Source organism: Malaclemys terrapin, chromosome 1 (genome assembly GCF_027887155.1).
Source record: "Malaclemys terrapin pileata isolate rMalTer1 chromosome 1, rMalTer1.hap1, whole genome shotgun sequence".
In the NCBI taxonomy this organism is placed as follows: Eukaryota; Metazoa; Chordata; order Testudines; family Emydidae; genus Malaclemys; species Malaclemys terrapin.
The window spans coordinates 66,788,641-66,807,520 of NC_071505.1; the positions used below are offsets into that span (position 1 = coordinate 66,788,641).

The 18,880-nt window shown below is 38.8% G+C and overlaps 1 protein-coding gene across 1 annotated transcript in view; it reads right to left on the reverse strand.

Annotated features, from left to right (window-relative positions):
• Nucleotides 1-1,515: 1,515 nt before the first annotated feature.
• ZFC3H1 (zinc finger C3H1-type containing) overlaps nt 1,516-18,880 on the reverse strand; it is a 60,523-nt gene continuing 43,158 nt past the window's right edge. The window contains exons 25-36 of the mRNA XM_054026490.1: nt 16,396-16,633; nt 14,852-14,957; nt 14,565-14,763; nt 13,954-14,048; nt 12,912-13,022; nt 10,228-10,332; nt 9,956-10,121; nt 7,640-7,740; nt 5,959-6,060; nt 5,325-5,364; nt 2,498-2,560; nt 1,516-2,372 (exon numbers count right to left, since the gene is read on the reverse strand). Coding sequence (XP_053882465.1) covers nt 2,235-2,372; nt 2,498-2,560; nt 5,325-5,364; nt 5,959-6,060; nt 7,640-7,740; nt 9,956-10,121; nt 10,228-10,332; nt 12,912-13,022; nt 13,954-14,048; nt 14,565-14,763; nt 14,852-14,957; nt 16,396-16,633 — 1,464 coding nt within the window. The 3' untranslated portion in view covers nt 1,516-2,234. The remainder of the gene's footprint in view (nt 2,373-2,497; nt 2,561-5,324; nt 5,365-5,958; nt 6,061-7,639; nt 7,741-9,955; nt 10,122-10,227; nt 10,333-12,911; nt 13,023-13,953; nt 14,049-14,564; nt 14,764-14,851; nt 14,958-16,395; nt 16,634-18,880) is intronic.

Sequence of the window (18,880 nt, forward strand, 5' to 3'; positions counted from 1 at the left end):
AATATTGTGCACAGAATTTAATTTTCTGGCACAGAATTCCCCCATTAGTAGTGTTTCCCTGAAATAGGCCATACATAAAAATGCCATGGATGCTTTCATTCATTACTGAAGTTTTAAATGCATTTTGGAAAAATACTTATGTAGTACATGCTAAAAACTTTCATACTGAAGTTTTTTATATTTTGAACAGAACAAAACATTGATTGTATTTTAATTTCCTACAGTGTGTTGTCTACATCAGATTCATTCAAAACTAAATAATTTTGAGCACTTCTGACATTGTTTAACTAAAATAGAGCTTGGATTTATTGTTAGATTTTTTTTCTGATGCTGCCTTGCCAAAACAATAAATGCAATAACCAGTTTTTATGAATGGGCAATTATTTGAAGTTTTACTTGTTTCTACAAATCAGGTGTATAAGTATGTGGAAGAACACAATCTTTCCCTGTTGCCCTGGCTTAGGACCGGCATTTTTTCCCACTTAAGGCAAGATTACCTTGGCACATCCAAGAATCACAAACTTCAAGAAAAAATAATTGTTAATGAACTGATGTCATGAACCACCTCTCCTCATTTCCAAATTTGAGTCTTACCTACCCTCCCATTTGTGATAAAATCATCTCTGTGGCACCTGTATAAATTATTTATATGGAAAGGTAATAATACAGGAGTGGCCAATCTTACTGACCCTCTGAGCTACATAAAATAATCTTCAGAAGTTTGAGAGTCTCAAGACATGCACAACCTGCCCTGCGGGCTGGCACCTGCCAGGGTGCGAGGCTTCTGCCACAATGCACCCCTGCAAGGCTAAAGCCATTAGACTCACCCCTCCTCCCCCCGCAGGGCAGAAGCCCCTAGTCCCACCACCCCTGTTACAGGGCAGAACCCCCGAGGCACCACCCCCACCCCGTCTGGTAGGGGGAGAATGGGGGGTGCGTGCAGGGCTCTACAAGCCGCACTTTAACTGTGAAAGAGCCACATGCAGCTCACGAGCCACAGTTTGGACACACCTATAATAGTATATAGCTGTGTAATTTGATTTGGCACATGGATGCAAGGGAGGGAGCTAGCACCACGTGACCAACCACTTCAAGCAAATGCTTGTCAGTTCACTGGATTGGCAGAAATATCCCATGTTGTAGTGTATGTCAGGAGGCCCTTTCTCCATGTCCCATATAATTAAAGGGTAGAATTATGGAATTTAAAAATGCTAGTTTCTATGACGCAGTATCTTGTACTTTCCAGGGCTGGAGTAAGTGCTGTCAGTGGTGACTGTCAAAACATGACTAAGTGTTTGTACCTGTGGCAGAAGGAGGAAAGACCTTTTGTGGATATGAAAAATACTTCCCAGTCACAAGAACTGTGACTACCTCAATCCCATTTTCATGTGATTAATAGAGAACAAATAATAAAGACAACAGCTTTCTTAAAAGTTAACTTATATTCAAAATATCTTTGTATAAACAACTAATACTACAGAGTAGTATCTTAATACAAAACAGTTCAATATTAACTGTTCTTTAAACTGTTAAACTTTATTATAAATTAAAATTTCTTTACAAAAAAATTGCACATAATAATTGACCACTCTTATTTCTGATGCACTGGCATTTGCAATAGTTTCTTTAATCTTCAAGTTTAATAGTCTCTGCCATGAGTCCAGAATGCAGAAAGGGCAGTAAACAACCCTCTTAGAGCCTTCAAGTGCAAGAAGCATACTTGTGGCCCTGGCAGTTACGCTTTCCTTAAGAGCGGCTGCTTTTGTTTTAAATCCTGTAATGAAAAAAAATCTCAAAAAGGTTTAAAAAAGGAAAAAACCAAGTGGACTGCTTGCTTTTTACTGTAAACACAGTCCAGTACTTAACCCCAAACACAGATCTCTCAGGCATCAGCGAGAGTGTCAAGTGAATCAGGAACAGCACAAGATAAAGAAAAAGGAAAATAAAAGGAAAACATAAAAAAAATAATGTCTGTCATTTTGATTAACTATACTTACGTACATGATGTTATGAGATTCTGGCAGGGCCCAGAAGCAGGCCAAACAGGGAGTTCAATTATCCAGAGAGAGGAGGGTCATGTTAATTGTTTCCAGGTTCAAGGAAAGCAGATTGGAGACTTGATATGCTCAGCAATGCTCATCTGCCTGACACAGAGCTTAGGCATGGATCAGCCTGAAGAATCATTCAAATGATTTTGGCATTTAATAGGACTTAGGACTGACTGCACCCAGCGTTCAGTGATTCTTGCTTTCTGTTCTGTAAGTGTTTAAATTTAAAAGCTCATCTAGGCTGACTCCAACCTCTTGGCACTTGGAAACTAGTTTTCTCAGGTTATCAGTTTTACCTCCTCCTGATGCTTCAAACAAGAGTTGCTGTAAGAGATGGGGAAGCAGATATAAGATTTAACCAGAGCTTGAGCATCACCACATCTATGGATATGGGATATGCAGAAAATTTATATGAAACCTCAAAGTGAAACATAAGGAGAAAACATTACATCTTTCCACAGTGTTGCACATAGAGGTAACTTCTGAAAGGCTCTCTGATATAAATGATGGACCTGTAAAATAAAAATAAATACCAAGATAATGCTACTCAGTGTATTCAGAAAATAATACAAACATTTAAAGCACATAGAATTGTCTCAATAAGATTTCTGCATACAAAAAGCAATCTTATAAGAAAATGTAGATTGCAAACTCAAGCAGTCAGAAGTTAGGAAATGCCAGATTTAAGCCTGCCTGTGCTTTAATTCTGATCCTTGAGTGCACATTAGTATGATTAATTACATGATTAAATGCTATTTTTTCCATAAAACCCCTGCCTCTGTCATTTCACAGGAGACATAATGCTCAGGGAATGAAGCAGATGTTCAATATCTTTTTCTCCTCATCATTCAAAGTGTGGCCCCGTGTCTTGATTACTACATACCCTCCAAATCCAGCACTGCATACAGAATTAACTGCCTCATGGGCTTTTGTGTATGGCATTCATCATTATATTATCTTGGTCTCAAACATTAATGCATTTACTTTCACAACTCCCCCGTGACAAAGATTATTATTTATTCCCATTTTATAGATAGAAAATGGAGGAACAGGGAGATTAAGGCAAAGTTTATGAAAGTCCCCACCAATTTGGGGTGTCTGAGTGACTGAGCCTCAAACTGAAACACCTAATCCATTTCTTGAGATTATGTTGCACTTTTAGAGCAGGCTATGTTCAAATCACTGTACAGACATCTATTCTCAGAACAACCCTGGGAGGCAGATGGATAAGCATTATTCCCATTTCACGTGAAGGGATTCTTTGTCTAAGTGCCATGTCAGAGGGAATCAGTGGCAGAACCAGAATCAGAATTCAGGACCTTCCAATTCCCAACCCTGTGCTCATTCCTCTAGTCTAGACTCTCCTGTTTTACTACCAGAGGTACTGAGCATTCACAGGTCTCAATGACTTCAGTTGCAGTTACAAGTCCTCAGCATTTCTGAAATTCAGGAGCCAGATGTCTTAAGCTGAGCACCCAGAAAGCAACAAATAATTAGTGGTTTATGAGATGTTGGGCAAATCAGAAATTTGTTGCAGAAGCAAAGGTGGGACAAAGCATTCAACTGTCTTAACTCCAAGCCTATCCTTGCTCTTCCTGCAGAACCCTGCCTCCTTTTCTACATTTTTTGAAGTTCTAGTGCGAATGAGGCAGGAGTCCTACTGTCTTATTTCACTGTGCAACCTTGATTCACGCCCTGAGAACTGTCCATCTTGTAAACTGAATGAGACAAGGTCCTGTGGAACAAAGATAGGCTGTGACCATGCCATTAAAGACTGCATCATAATGCATGCAAGGAGGCAGGAGTTAAAGTTGCCTGAGCAACCCTAAAAGTTAGGAAATACCAAAATTAAGTGCTTGACTTTACAGCCTAAATGACTATTTAACATAGGCTTTTCCTAAATATTTCCCAGTATTTTTTTTTTTTAAAAGAGGCAAAAACAAATTCTATTATGTGCAATTAACAATCCCTATGCCATACATTCTGAACCCCAAACCCTTGGCAAGGCTGCACAAACTCAACTTCAGTGAAAGAAATACCAACATGATAGCTGGAAGTAGGAAACTGCTGTTATCCTCAGAGGACAAGCTCAGGATTATGACAAAACAGAATGAAACCTTGGGTTTACATATGCAGAAGCAGTTCCATTTTACAGACAGCATACCCAAGGAGAAAGATTTGTCTTTCAGAAAGAGTGTCAATCTTGCTAAGCGGCTGCGACTCAGTCTGCAGTATTAGAGATCTGAGTTCTATTCCCAGTTTGTGTAACCTGTGAGGTCTTGCTCAATAAAAAGTTCTGAAGAGTACAAAATTAGCACCAGTTAGAAGAAACATAAGTCTAGAACTCATGGCTTCCTGGTCCTCCAACACAGTGCATCTTTCCATGATCAAACAGTGTTTTGTTGGGGGCAACAGCAACTAGAGCAGGATCAATTATGCCTGTGTCCCATCTGGAAGTTCCATCCTCTTTGAGAACTGCTGTAATGAAATGCTAGGGAGGGTGCATGAGCAGAGCGATTGGACTATTAAAAAGTATTTTTGGCCAACCATATAGCAAGCCTGCACAAGTTGATGTCATTTCTCAGTATGTTTGGATGTAATGTGATCATTTTTTGATCAGATGTGGCATTTACTTCCAAATTTCAGGGAATATTGAAAATCAAAAAAACGGGGAAGTGCAGGGGGACCACAGACCCCCTGGCCTTTGGTTAGCAGACTCAGAAACTTTAAACAGGTCTATATGGGTATGTCTACACTGCAATTAGATACCTGTAGCTGGCCCATGCCAGCTGACTCTGGCTCGCAGGGCGCAGGCTAAGGGGCTGTTTTATTGCAGTGTAGACATTTGGGCTCGCTTTGGAACCCTCCCATCTTCCAGGGTCCTAGAGCTCAGGCTCCATCCCAAACCTGAACATCTACATTGCAATTAAACAGCCTCTTAGCCCAAGCCCCAGTCAGCTGGTACTGGCTAGCTGTGGGTTTTTAAATTATAGTGTAGATATACCCTGTCTATAGGCCAAAGAACCAGTTGATGGCATAACAATACACACCCATCTCAGATCTGGCCATCCTCCCAAGAGTATAATATGTTGATAAAATGAGCTGCCAAAATATTTCTTGTATTTGAAATATCTGTTTCTGGTTTATGCCCAGAACACTTCAAGTACCCCAAAATCTTCATTTTATAAAATGAACTATGCTCTGGGTGCAACCAGGTACACTGATAGTTTCATAGAATTTTCTTTGTTAAAACAATCAGTTGCAATGTTGACTTACCTCTCTCTGTCCCTTTAGAAAGCAGTCGGCAGCAATGGCTCTGAGAAAAAGAAATACACAAAAATAATTTATCCATGCATGGAATTAAATGCCATTACTGGCAGAATATTGATTGTGGGATGGGATTACAAACGCCCTGAAAGTAACAGACTAACTTCCAATGATGATAATCTATAGCGAAAAGGAAGAAAAAAAAAAAAGTAGCCATTTTTTAAAGCAACCTTACATGAGCAAGACATTTCAGTGGTTCCCCATTATGAACAAACACTGAAGAAAATGATCAGTTGAGCATCACTGGATAATGGAGATTATTGCTATTGTGATATATAAAAGGGAGGGTAGAGAGGAGGAGGAGACAGAAGTCAATAATTTAATAATTAAAATACATTTTCTATATTTATCCAAACAATAATTGCCTATATATTTTTTCTACATGGAAACTAAATGACTCATTTTACATTAAAACTGTCAGTACCTCTGCTTGTCTCAACCAAATGTTGGAATTCTAAAAATAATGAAAAAAAGCCTTCCAGTATAAATCCAATTTGAAGGACATTTCAGATTTACCTTTGTGATGCAAACCTTATAAACAAAAGTAATATCTATGAAAACAGGTTTATGATTGTTGCATTACATTTTCCAGATGGCCAGGCATGTTGGGATATTATATGTAAACATCTTGGCTTGCAGTTTCAGTATCTGAACATTGTTCTCTTCCCAAAGCTGTTGAAGCAGCCTGTAGAGGACATTCAAGGGAAATAAGTACAGCTCTGATCATAAGGAATAAAAAAAATATATTAAAAGATACAACCACATTGATCTAAGGTAGGATGCACTTCTGTGCATAGTGACACCACCAATTTTTAGGTCAGCTGAAAAAAAGTTATTGGAGGCAATCGTTTAGGGAATCACAACGAAGTGTGTGGTCAGAGATACATAAAGCATGCTCTTGGTGCACTATGAGGTCAGAGGTCAAAATTCTAGTCTTCAGCATGTGTGAGGTGGGTATACATCTATAAGAACAGTGGTATGCTAAAGAGCTCCAAATGGCGCTACAGTTTTATATGTTGACATGTCTATGAACTAACAGCATGAAATCAGATCTCTCTATATCCAATCTATAAATACAGATATTCCTAGCAGAGGATACAAGTTCTACATAGGTAGCAAACATTTCTAGTAAGTGCATCCTAACAGTACCATTATAAACAGGTTTTGGTGAGGAATTTATTTCTTGGCTGAATAAATAAATAAATAAATAAATAAATACATACAGCCATTTAATCTTGTGCGTCATTTAAAAAAATATTAAAAGATTTCAGGCCACTGATCCATAACAAGGAAAAGGGAGAGCTCTGCGATTTCTCAGTCTATAAAATAAGAAGCTGACCATTTGAGCTATAGATGTACATGACAAATAATAATGTCTTTTTTAGAGCTATGCCCAGTCTGAGTAAATATGCATTTTAAAACATTTCATAAATATGAATCATTCCCATCTGTTGCATCAACTGAAAATTCTTATAAACAAAAAGAAATTAAAGACAACTTCTTAAGGCAAATTCTTAATTTGTCTTTATTTAAAAAAAAAAAAAAAGCTGAACAAATTTTAAGTTAAGGTTCAAACTAGCCCTAGCACACTAACATAGCTACATATTCTTTGTCCTCTGTTGAACATTTTGAATAGACAGTGATTGTATGTCTTAAAAAAAAAAAAAAAAAAAAAAATTAACTCTTCCCTAGTGTTTCTCTACTCACCCCAAATCAAAAGAGTCTGGAGCTTCTAGCCTTCTGACCACACACCCCAGATAGCACTATGAAAGTTACCAATAATTCTTGCAAGTCACCTTTTAACCCTTCTGTAGATGGAACAGAATTCTGTCAGGCACTGGGAAACAACTGGTAAGATGCCAAAATGCCAGGGTGTTCTTCGGCAGGATGCAGCAAAGGAGTACTTGCAGTTTATTAACTTGTCCCCTTTTCAAACTCCTACATTTACTGGTCACCAAAACACTTGTCTTTCTTTTCTCTCTTCTATTATATTAAAAGATGTTCATACCAAGGATTTATTTTAGAGGAGTTTTACTTGTATTCTAGCCGATACATGGATATACTGAACCTGAACCTCTGCTTTTGCTAGACTCTTATACAAAGAACTTTTTCCAAGTTTTGTTTTTTTTTTTGGGGGGGGGGGGGAGGGGGTTTCTTTTTTTTTTTTTTTAAAATACATTGAATTCCCAACTGCAACCCTGTGAACTAGTCTTAAGATATATAGAACTGGTTAGCAATATACACCCTTAGGTTTATTTTCCTACCTTAGTGCAAGTCCAGGATTGGTAGGCATAGAAGAGCAAAACCGTTCCAAGGTTTTGGAATGTTGAGACTTTGGAACACAGCTCAAATAAAAGAAAATTACCTGTAAAATTCAAAGATAAAAGTGAATCCAATTTAAAAGGATATGAATTCTAGTTGCCTGTAATTTTGATGAGAAATATAATGATCGGAACATGAATCTTAAGCATGAACCTTAATCTTAACAGTAATTATTTGAGAGATACAATTACTATATTTTGCCTAGAAGTTTAAAAATTAAACTGAACAAAATTTCAAGTCCATTAGAGTAAAGCTTCCCCCAGCCTCCAGAAAGAAATTTGGTTCTCAGATTAGCAAAGTCACAATTACTATTGTAAAAAATTAATAAAACTCAAATAGCTGATGCTCAAGATGAGGATTCTTTCAGCTTAAACTTCATGGGTAAAATTTTCAAAAGCAGCTACATTACTCTGGCACTTTTGAAATTTTTACCATATGTATATAACACTTTAATTGGGAAAGAAGATAAAGACAAACACACCCATCTAGCAGGATTTCCATTCAAATTTAGCATCTTCTGTCAGAACTGTATAAATACAAGTTTTGAACAATTTTCTCAATGTCCTTCACAGCAACAGCACAGGGTGCTCTACAATTAAACAATAAGGCCATATACTTAGCTGGTGTAATTAGTCATAGTCCTGTTGAAGTCAGTGAACTATACCAATTTACACTAACCAAGTAAACATATGAAATCTCTTACTGCACGGGGAAGGAGATGCATGGAATTGTTTAATTACTAGATAGTGAGTAATACATTAGTATATAGTGTTATTCAGCCAAAAATTCCTTATACTTTCACTTCACAGACACGCATGCCTTAATGCAGTACACCAGGGGTGGTAACCCATGGCTCCAGAGCCACATGAGTCTCTTCAGAAGTTAATATGCGGCTCCTTGTATAGGCACCGACTCTGGGACTGGAGCTACAGATACCAACTTTCCAATGTGCTGGGGGGTGCTCACTGCTCAACCCCTGGCTCTGCCAGAAGCCTTGCCCCCACTCCACCCCTTCCCGCCCTCTCCCCTGCCGTGCCTTTGCTCCTCCCCACTCTTCCCCAGAGCCTCCTGCACGCCACAAAACAGCTGATTGGGAGGTGCGGGGAGGTGCTGATCGGTGGGGCTGACAGTGGGAGGGAGGCACTGGGAGCGGGGGGAGAGAAAAGAGCTGATGGGGGGCTACTGACGTATTACTGTGGCTCTTTGGCAATGTACATTGGTAAATTCTGGCTCCTTCTCAGGCTCAGGTTGGCCACCCCTGCAGTACACCATCAAATCACTTGTTCTGTCCTGAAACAGTTCTGAAGGAAGCATTTCAGATAGTTATTTAGGTGGAATTGCTCTCTGAGTGCTCCTGGTTCTTCTATCTTGCTGATCATTTCTTAAGCATATTTCAGGGACTCTTCCTCTCTCCTTTTTTGTTGCTATGCCTTGAAATTTTGCGCTGGCTCCTCCTTTTACACTTGGACCTTATCCACTCCCATAAATTTTAACTACCACCTCTACGTATATAATTCCCAAAACTACCTCTTCACACTCATTTATCTCCAACGATCTCTGACATCCCATCTTGGATGTCTTGTTGCCACTCCACACACCCTCCAAAATGGTCTATACCTCCTAATTTTGCTGAACCATCCCCTTAAAAAAATTAAGTTACAACTCCAGTACCCTTCCCATATCCCACTATCACAGCCACCCTCTTTGTAGACTTTTTCCACTGTACACCATGAAGTCTCTCCTTCCTCTCATGACCAAAACAGAAACAAAATACACCACTCTAATCAAATCTTGCCTTAACTACTATAACTTTCTCTTTAGTCTTATCCTCTTATCTCCCCAATGTATTTAAAAATTTCTTTGCTGATGTGATATTGCTGTCTTGTTGGTGTAGAGCAACTTCTTCCTTGAATCTCTTCACTTTTTGTGTCTCATGGCATTTAATTCCAGCTCAACCTCACCTTTAAGAACGCATATAATCTTGTTAACAATACTTCTGTTCTAATTTCTTCCTTCTCCTACCACTCTTCCAAACATTTTTTTCCATTTATCTTTATGCCCTCTATGCTCAGAACAGTCTTCCTTGTTCACTGCTTATTCACTGTCCTCCGTAAATTCACATTTTTTAAGAAACTGGGAAATGCTAAGAGAAAATATAAGCTTGGGGTGCTCTAATGCAATAAATTACTTAAGAACATTTTCTAACAGGTCATTAGCAATACACATTGAACATACAATTGGTTACTGAAAATTCTTACCCTATTATGAAACTCATAATTGGTCCAGTAATCAGCAGTGCTAAAAGGAATAGGGTATCGGGTGGGGACTGTAACTAGACATCTGTTCACTAGATCAGTAAAAAGCTTGAATTCTTGAACTTTATTGTTGGATCCAACAACTTTACTATTGAGAAAAACAAGGTAACTGCAAAACAAACAAACAAACAAAAGAAAACCAAATTGACACTTCCAAAGGCCTTAATTTTACAACTGTGAAATTAGGTAGCCTTCCCCCCTTCATTTAAACTTACTCCATCCAAATGTTCTGCACTGTTTCCTGTTGCATCACTGCTCCTAGAGCTGCTTCATAAGCATCCAATGCTTCACCAACACTTGCATGAAGAGACTGACATAAACTGTTTGTTTTAAAAGTTAAAAACAACATTATGCCTTAGTGGGTTTGCTCTTATCTTCTTTATTTAATATACAAGATAAGGACAATGCAGAGTTTAACATTTCACAAAGGCAGAAGTGAAATCATTAATGCTGCTAAAATAAGCCCAATTTCAATGTTATCAGTCATAATTTATAAAATGACTAATCTTACAGCAGTTAATGAATAATAGTTTGTAAACTAAGTAGGTATTTATAATGCATTTAAATAAAGATTAAAAGTTTCTCTTACCTGTACATTTCTACTCTTGAAAAGTACCTTTCTTTCTGTGTTCTCTGACTGCTGCAGACTGGAGACAGGTGACCAGAGCTTCCCTCTGGAAAGCTCCAGAACAATAAAATTCCAAAAGGTATAATTAAATGTACACTTGAGAATATCAGACTATGATTGCTAGTTAAACACTAAAGGTTCAGAAACAAAACTGACGGGGAAATGGTAAACAGCAAATATATTGACACCCTCCCCCAAGAAGAGCAAGAAAAAAAAATAATGACAAACAATGGCTCAACAAACATTTAATATTGTTTTTCTGCTCCCGGAAGAAGGGGAGTATTAGACTGATGGATGGAACTTTTCCAAGAATAGAGATTAACAGATCAGACATTTCTGCCAGACACTCATCCACCAATTTATACTTAAGGGTTTAGCTAGGAGTTTGCAAAGGAGAAGTCTTTGGCTAAGTAGGTTATAAGAAAAAAAAAATGCATCCAGAAACTGAAAAAAAGAGTATAGAAATGAAATATAGCTAGATAGCTAAATGAGCCCTCTGCCATAGGATGGAGACTGATGATGTCAAAGGCAGCTCAGTGGATAACCAAAGGCCATGTGTATAGTACTTGGAGAAGGTGTGAACAAAGGCCCAAGTCACTAGTCACAAACGTCACATGCTCTTTCCAAGTAAATGTTGTTGCTCCTTGAGCCTTTCAGGTTTTGGTATTTCCACTTTGTGTGATTGTATAAGACAGCAATGAACCTGGCAAGATGAACTTTGAAATATTTGTCCTTTGCACCTGACCAGGAAAGAGAGACACCTGCTGACTTCCTGAGTCCATCCAGCCTTTTGAAGATTTGTTTCACTGCTCAGCAGGGCATAGCTAAAGATGCTGTACTGCTCAACTTTATTAAGAAGGCTGATAAAAGCTCAATGATTCTCCTTGCTGAAAGTATTATTCTCTGAAACATCGATCATGGATAGGAAAAAAGATCTAGACTCATATGAATGGACAGTCTGTGACTACATGATGTACAAGGTTTCTAAAATGGGTGTTTCCTAATCTTGGCAGGCATGGATTGTTTTTATGATTCAAGAAGCTAAAACGTACATGTGGAATGCAAGACTAAGCTCACTGTCCAGACAGCAAGTTATCCATAGGTGCTTGATGAATCATCAGTATACTTATTCCTAGTGCCAAAGGGGCTGTGTTGTCCTGAATAAACTTCAGGATATATTGAATCCTGGTGCATATTAGTTGTAACCTCACACACTGTTCTTTTTTGCATGTTATTTATTATTTGTATCGTACAATGAGGCCTCTACTAGATTCTGAGAGAGATGCGAAATTCCTTCTCCAAACAGATTACCACCTAATCTGAAACAATGCAACAAATGCAGCTAGGTAAAACAGTAGAAGTACGTTTTGAGAGGAGGGTTTTTATCTTTGCTGGCTTCAAAGAAACCTTCCACCAAATAAGTAAGCATTCATTTGGAGAGTTATTCCTGGCTCAGCCTCTCTATTCAAAAAGCCATGCAGTCAATCATGGAGATGGCATAAAACCAGACCATGAAGTAGGCTTCTTACATGACAGCACAAGAGAATACCCCAATAACATTGCCTATACTAAAAGAAGGGTCCTCTTTGGCTGTTTGGGTGTTATCATGACAACTAGTATCGTCTCCTGGCAAATCTTTAATATCCTTGCTTTCAGATGGAACAGTAGAAAAAACAAAATAGACCAAAAGTGCATGACTGGTATCTGTACACCTTTACACATCGCTTTCTTCTTGAGGAAAACCATGACTGTGGCATTTTCCCTTGTTGAGAAGGGGTCCGTCTCTGGAAGTCCCAACTTTTAGAACATGCATGTCCTTACTGTAGGAAGACTGGGCCATCGAGGGTGGAGAAAAAGACTACTGAAGAACTAAGCAAAGCCAAAATAGAGAAATGGGAAAAACCTAGAACGAGAAGTAGAGATAGATAAAAGAGAGAAATTAAGAAAAGTTTAAGGAAAAAAAAAAAAAAAGGCAAACCACTGGCAATTTTGGTAAAGATAAGCCACAGTCACTGTCCTGGCTCAGCAAGGACAGAACCTCTGGAACTCCTGCCAAGCGTGAGTCTTTGATGACATCCTCATTTACAGCTCCATAAATCCATCTCTGTTCTGCAGCAGCCAGGGAAGCATCTAGAAGGACTGGTGGATTAGTCATTCAAAGAATCCAATGTAATACACACTTAAATATGTAAAATGTACTCAAACAAATTAGAAAATCCACTGTTTACTCAGACCCAGTGTTCATGTCTCAGAGGCTATAAAAATTCTCACCAGTAGATTTGCCACAAAAATGGGACTTGCTGGTTTAAAATATCATCTGTAAGATGTCCTTTATACAAAGGTGATGTAAATTCAATCGGCATTGGAAAATTCAAGAGATACCTAAAATAAAAATATGCACATACTTGAACATGAACTGCTTCACTATATATAGAAATAATACTGGCCAAATATTTACTGATATACTTTAGAAATACAATTAACATCTCACATTCAAAACAGATAAGGTGTACCTAGCATCAGCTTTCTAAAAATATTACTTAGCTACTTAGATTTGATAAGCCTATTTTAAAAAGTCCTCCTTTTTTCTTTTTATTCTGCACCAAGAAAGATACTATACTATATAAAAACTGCAAACAATGAGCTTCTTTATATCTGTTCTTGATGCAGACACACGTTTCCTTTTTCACATTATATGTACATCAACCCTTTACAACTGAAAATTATCTACCTTTGATCAGCTTGTGGAAAAAATAAAAATTGCATTACCACCATTAAGCTGACAGTATATAAAAAAAAGTGAAATTCAAGTTTATTTGATTTGAATAGAGCTAGTCTTGTGCTTAAAGTTACGCGCATAACTGGATTAGGGCTTTATGCAGGTACCTAAATATAGATTTTGGAGTGTAATTTTAGGCACACCACTTTAAAAATTTTGGCCTAAATATTCAACATATTTCTATTCCTCATCCCCATAAGCAAGGAAATGAAAACACCAGCAGATGTTAAAATAAACTAAGACCAATTTAACTGTAAAGTGCCTTGCACTGCTCAGATTAAATCAACAGAAATGACATGGTCAAATAAGGAGAGTGCAAACCTTACAACAGTGCACAATCTAATGGATTGCAAAACGTAGACACAATGCAAGTTAAAAATGGAGTTTTAACAACTCTAGATTGCCTTGCTTTTGTGGGAAAGAGTCCTGCTGTTAGTTTTGCAATTTTAATAAAATCAGATACTTTACAATTTATTATATTATGACACCATAATTATACCAGTATGAACTAAAGAACGCCTTCTCCAATCCTACCGTAACAGATCCATGGGACTGTGTTCCTGACACACATTCTCAAAGAAAGCTGCGACAAATTCTTGCAACAATGGAGGAATACTGTCTGCCCTTTTCTGTTTTAAAAGTAAATTAGACATTACGTAAGACTTCTCTCAACCTACAGCACACAAGCTAAAAAATACATTAAGAAATAGATTAAAGGAGTACTTTCCCTTGAATCTTTCAAGGAGCAATATAATTAAATTATATCAAAGGGTGGGTAGCAGGAAGCGAGGAGATAATGCACTAATGTGTTTACATTGTGACATCCTCTATTCTTCTTGCACAAGGATGCAGTCTGGACACAAGACTGGGTGTCAGTTACTCAAGTTCTGAACCCAATTCTCCCATCAATTCTTCCTATTGCCTTGCACAAGTTACTCAGTTCCCGGCTCCCATTTCCCTAACTATAAAATGAGGATGACACATCATAGGTATTTTGCAAATGTTAGTTACATTTTGTTAAGTGCTTTGAAGATTGAAAGTACTACAAGAGTGCCAAGTATTATTGCTAATTACACATTGCAAGGTACAAATATACTCATTTTACAGAATACACAAGCCACAAAACTAATGAGGGTGTTTTTTACCTGGGAGATGAGGAATTTGCACATATGATAAAAAACCTGTGCATTTTGAGGATTTTTCTCAAATGCTGTAAACCACACAGCACAGGCTTTGTCATTCTGTTCCATCCGCAAGTATAAAGTAACCAGCGCTTCCAGCAATTGACAGTTGATAGGGCATAACTCCAGCAATGAGCTACACAGTTCAATAGCAGCCTCCCACCTTAAATAAAATAGTTAAAAGTTTAAAAAAAGGAAGTGCTGAACTGATCATCCTTATACAAGTGTTCTGTCTGGTAACCTGTTCTTACCTTTCCAGTAGCTGCTGCAAAGCAATCATGTTTCTGTAAAGTGGAAGGCAGATAGCTATTCTTTCATCAGCTCCAAGATTTTCATCAGTACATGTTTGTACTGCATCTAAAAAGACAAAAAAAAGTTAAAAATCAAGCCTGTAAATATAAGCTTAAACACAGATTTAAATAAGCTAAATTTTACACAAATCTATACAACACATATTTAAGTTGATTTTTACCTATGAATTAGGGAAAGGAAACATGTAACCTTTGGAAAAGTTGTTTTCAGATAGTTAACAACATGTAATTCAAGAATGAAGACTTTCTTACCTAGTAATTTTCTGGTAATTTTCTCACCTGTGGAATTCAGATGGGCTGCCATGTTCTTAGAGGAGGCTCCAGGATTAAGTCCCTCCCTTCACTTCAGGGTACCAGAAATTCAGCAGCAGCACAAGCAAGTGATTCAATCTCTCCCAAATGCTTTGTTTTATAACTTTTTTCTTTAATTAGTTTTTATGCAACAGGGACTTCATTTCAACTTTTAGCTGGCATTCCCCCCCCCCCCGAGCTGAAGAATCACTAGAGCATTGAGGCTCGAATCCCTTGGTGCAGCACCTCTCTAGTGGGCTCCCTCCCCCCACCACAACTGCAGAGAAGACCTTCAAGCACCAAGTCAAGTCCAAGACATGGTATAGCTAGCCTTGGTAGAATTTGACTTTTATTAAAAAAAAAAAAAAAATTTTGACCGGAAAAAAAAAATCCTTTATTTTTAAGGATTTTTTATTTAAATTTACACAGTTGTGGGAAGTTATGGGGAGGGGTCAGAATTATTTAATGACAGTAGATGTTGAGATTCAAAAAGTTAAAGCTTTATAACCGTTAAACAAAAACTGTCATCACATCATCAAAATATTTTAAAAAAATAAAAAAACAAAAATCCTTAAATCCAACTCCAATAAGTTCTCAAGCAGCATTTTCTTTGCCCCATAAATTTTGTTCTTCGTCAATGGAAACATTTTTGTGTTGCTGTGTATACAGTGAAATCAAGTTTACAGATATTTACCAATAAAAAGCTAATCCTTCCAAGCCTAGTGATCGGCAGCTTTTCCAGAACCTCGAAGGGTGAGCTATGCACCCTGGTGCAAGCCACCAACCCTGGATCTATTAATCCAGTTGGATTCAAGCTGGGGCTTCACTTCCCACTGCCCTGCCTGAAGCCATGACTTCACCATAGGAGGCTTAACTGGGAGCATCAGGATTCCCAAAGACAGGAGAATTTTTTTTTACAGGTTGCTAGGAGTAAGTCTTGCCAACTCCAGAGGATGTGTCCCCCAAAAAGATAAAAGCTAGTGTGTCTCCTTCATACGTCAATAATTTGTACCACTAACGAGCAAGCGCTTTAATCAGAGTTTAAACCTTTTCCTTCCCATCCTGAGTTCCACAGGTGAGAGGCATTGCCCATTTGAATGAGGAGAGCAGCAGTGCGTCTGCAAAGTTATGTACTAAACTCGCTTTTCTTAAAAAACAAACAAACAAAAAAACACACACCACATACCACTTACCTTCAAACACAGCTAACAACATATCAGGATTGGTCTTCACATCTTGAATTGTTTGCCATGGTATTAAAAACGGTTCTTTGTTCATTATCCTCGAAGGGTTGGCATTAGCAGGATCATAAAACTTGACAGGGAGAACACTGAATTCAATTAGATGTATATAAGCTAGCCAAGCCAAGCAGCGGTCACTTATGGTGAGGCGTTCTGCTATTATCTTTTCATTAGCTGATTTTAAAGCATTCTGTAAAGATAAAAGACAAACAGGATTATATTTTTGATTGATATGCTCTACATAGGACAGTAGTATATTTTGAGATCTGAAAATGAGAGAAACAATGAGGAAACGGGAAGTTTCTATGTTCTCAAAGGCTCTCGTGATGACAGAAAGGCATCCCAAAGACAGACCTGGAGCCAAAACCTAGTCTCCTTACTCATACAAGCAGCCAAAGTACACATTAAGCAAACGTGATATGGCCCTTGAATAGCATAATATTATGGGCTTAGAGGATGACAATGACAAGGACCTGTCTTACTCAGAGAAGCGATCATACAAAATGGACTTTGTACTCAGCATCTCTTCTCCCTGCACGTATTCTATCTTATCTATTTACCTGAAGACAGATTTGCACAGATGTCACTGAGGGCAGTAGTGTGTCTTCAGGCTCTGCTACTAGTGCTATATGCAAGACTGAAAATAGTCCAGTATGACTGGCACATCAGAAATAAAGTTTGTGATGACTGGCAGTTAGACAAAAATCTGTGTGTGTGAATGCAGTACGCGTGCTCTGGAATCAATGACACACAACAAACAGAGCTGTACAATATCACATTTAGAATAATGTTTAGGGCAGACTAGCCCCAAGACATAAGAGACTTACCTAAACTGGTAGGTTAGGAAAAAGCATTACAAAACAAATTAAAAAAACCCACATGACTAAGCCCTGGTCTACACTACAAGTTTAGGTTGACTTTAGCAGGGTTAAATTGAATTAAGCCTGGACACGTGCACACGACGAAGCCCTTTCTTTCGACTTAAAGGGCCCTTTAAACCGGTTTTTTTACTCCACCTCCGACGAGGGGATTAGCGCTAAAATCGGCCTTTGCTGGTCGGATTTGGGGTAGTGTGGATGGAATTTGACGTTATTGGCCTCCGGGAGCTACCCCACAGTGCTTCATTGTGACCGCTCTGGACAGCACTATCAACTCAGATGCACTGACCAGGTAGACAGGAAAAGCCCCGCCAACTTTTGAATTTCATTTCCTGTTTGCCCAGCGTGGAGAGCACAGGTGACCACAGAGGGAGGGGGAAGCAAATGAATACAGAACAAATTTGATCCATCTATTTTTTACATCTTAAACTGGCAGCAGACGGTGCAGCATGACTGATAACCCTCAGCATCTTCTGGGTGCTTGGCAGAAGATACTGTACTACGACTGCTAGCCATCATCGTCAAGACGGTTCAATAGGACTGCCGGCAGGACTGAGTCTCCAGGAGACAAAGCATGTCTGCCCAGGTGCCTATGATTGAACTGGAGTACGACGATGACAGATACCAGTCGTAATACACCATCTACTGCCAAAAGGCAAAGGGCTGCTGCTGTGTAGATGGCCGATGAAGGCTACCAGTCATACTGCACCGTCTACTGCCAAAAGGCAATTAGCTGCTGCGTAGCAATGCAGTACCACGTCTGCCGGTACCCAGATGACATATGGTGATGGTGAGTTGAGCAAGCTCCAGGCTTGCCGTGATATGTTCTCTGCACAGGTAACCCAGGTAAAAGGGCGCGAATCGATTGTCTGCCATTGCTCTGACGGAGGGGGAGGGGCCTGACGGCATCTACCCAGAACCCCCCCGCGACACTGTTTTGCATCATCAGGCATTGGGATCTCAACCCAGAATTCCAATGGGTGGCAGAGAATGCGGGAACTGTGGGATAGCTACCCACAGTGCAACGCTCCGGAAGTCGACGCTAGCCTCGGTACTGTGGACGCGGTCCACCGGCTTCATGCACTTAGAGCATTTTATGTGGGGACACACACAATCGACTGTATAAAACCGATATCTATAAAACCGGCTTCTATAAATTCGACCTAATTTCGTAGTGTAGACATACCCTAAGAAAATCCCCTTGCTGGTAGGCACGAAACACTGAAGTATGCAGCTATTATAGCTCCCTTTTGCTAGGAACAGACATCAAAGTTTTGTTTCCCACTTCCACCTGCTAGCAGGTCATACCTTGTAATGATCAGAACTAGTCTTTCAGGATATCTTTCTACATTTCACAGATAAGTAGCAGAGCCTTGTCATTGCTGTGATTTTTGCAGCCATGGAAAAAGGACTAACTCCTCTATTGCTTATGAAAAGTGAAAAGAAAACAAAATCACACGCAGGTATAGTGTTTTCAAAGGATGATGTAAAGGACAAGGAACGAAGGACAGATAAATAATTCCCCCACCCCAAGAAGTTAAAGTAGTACCCAAAATTTT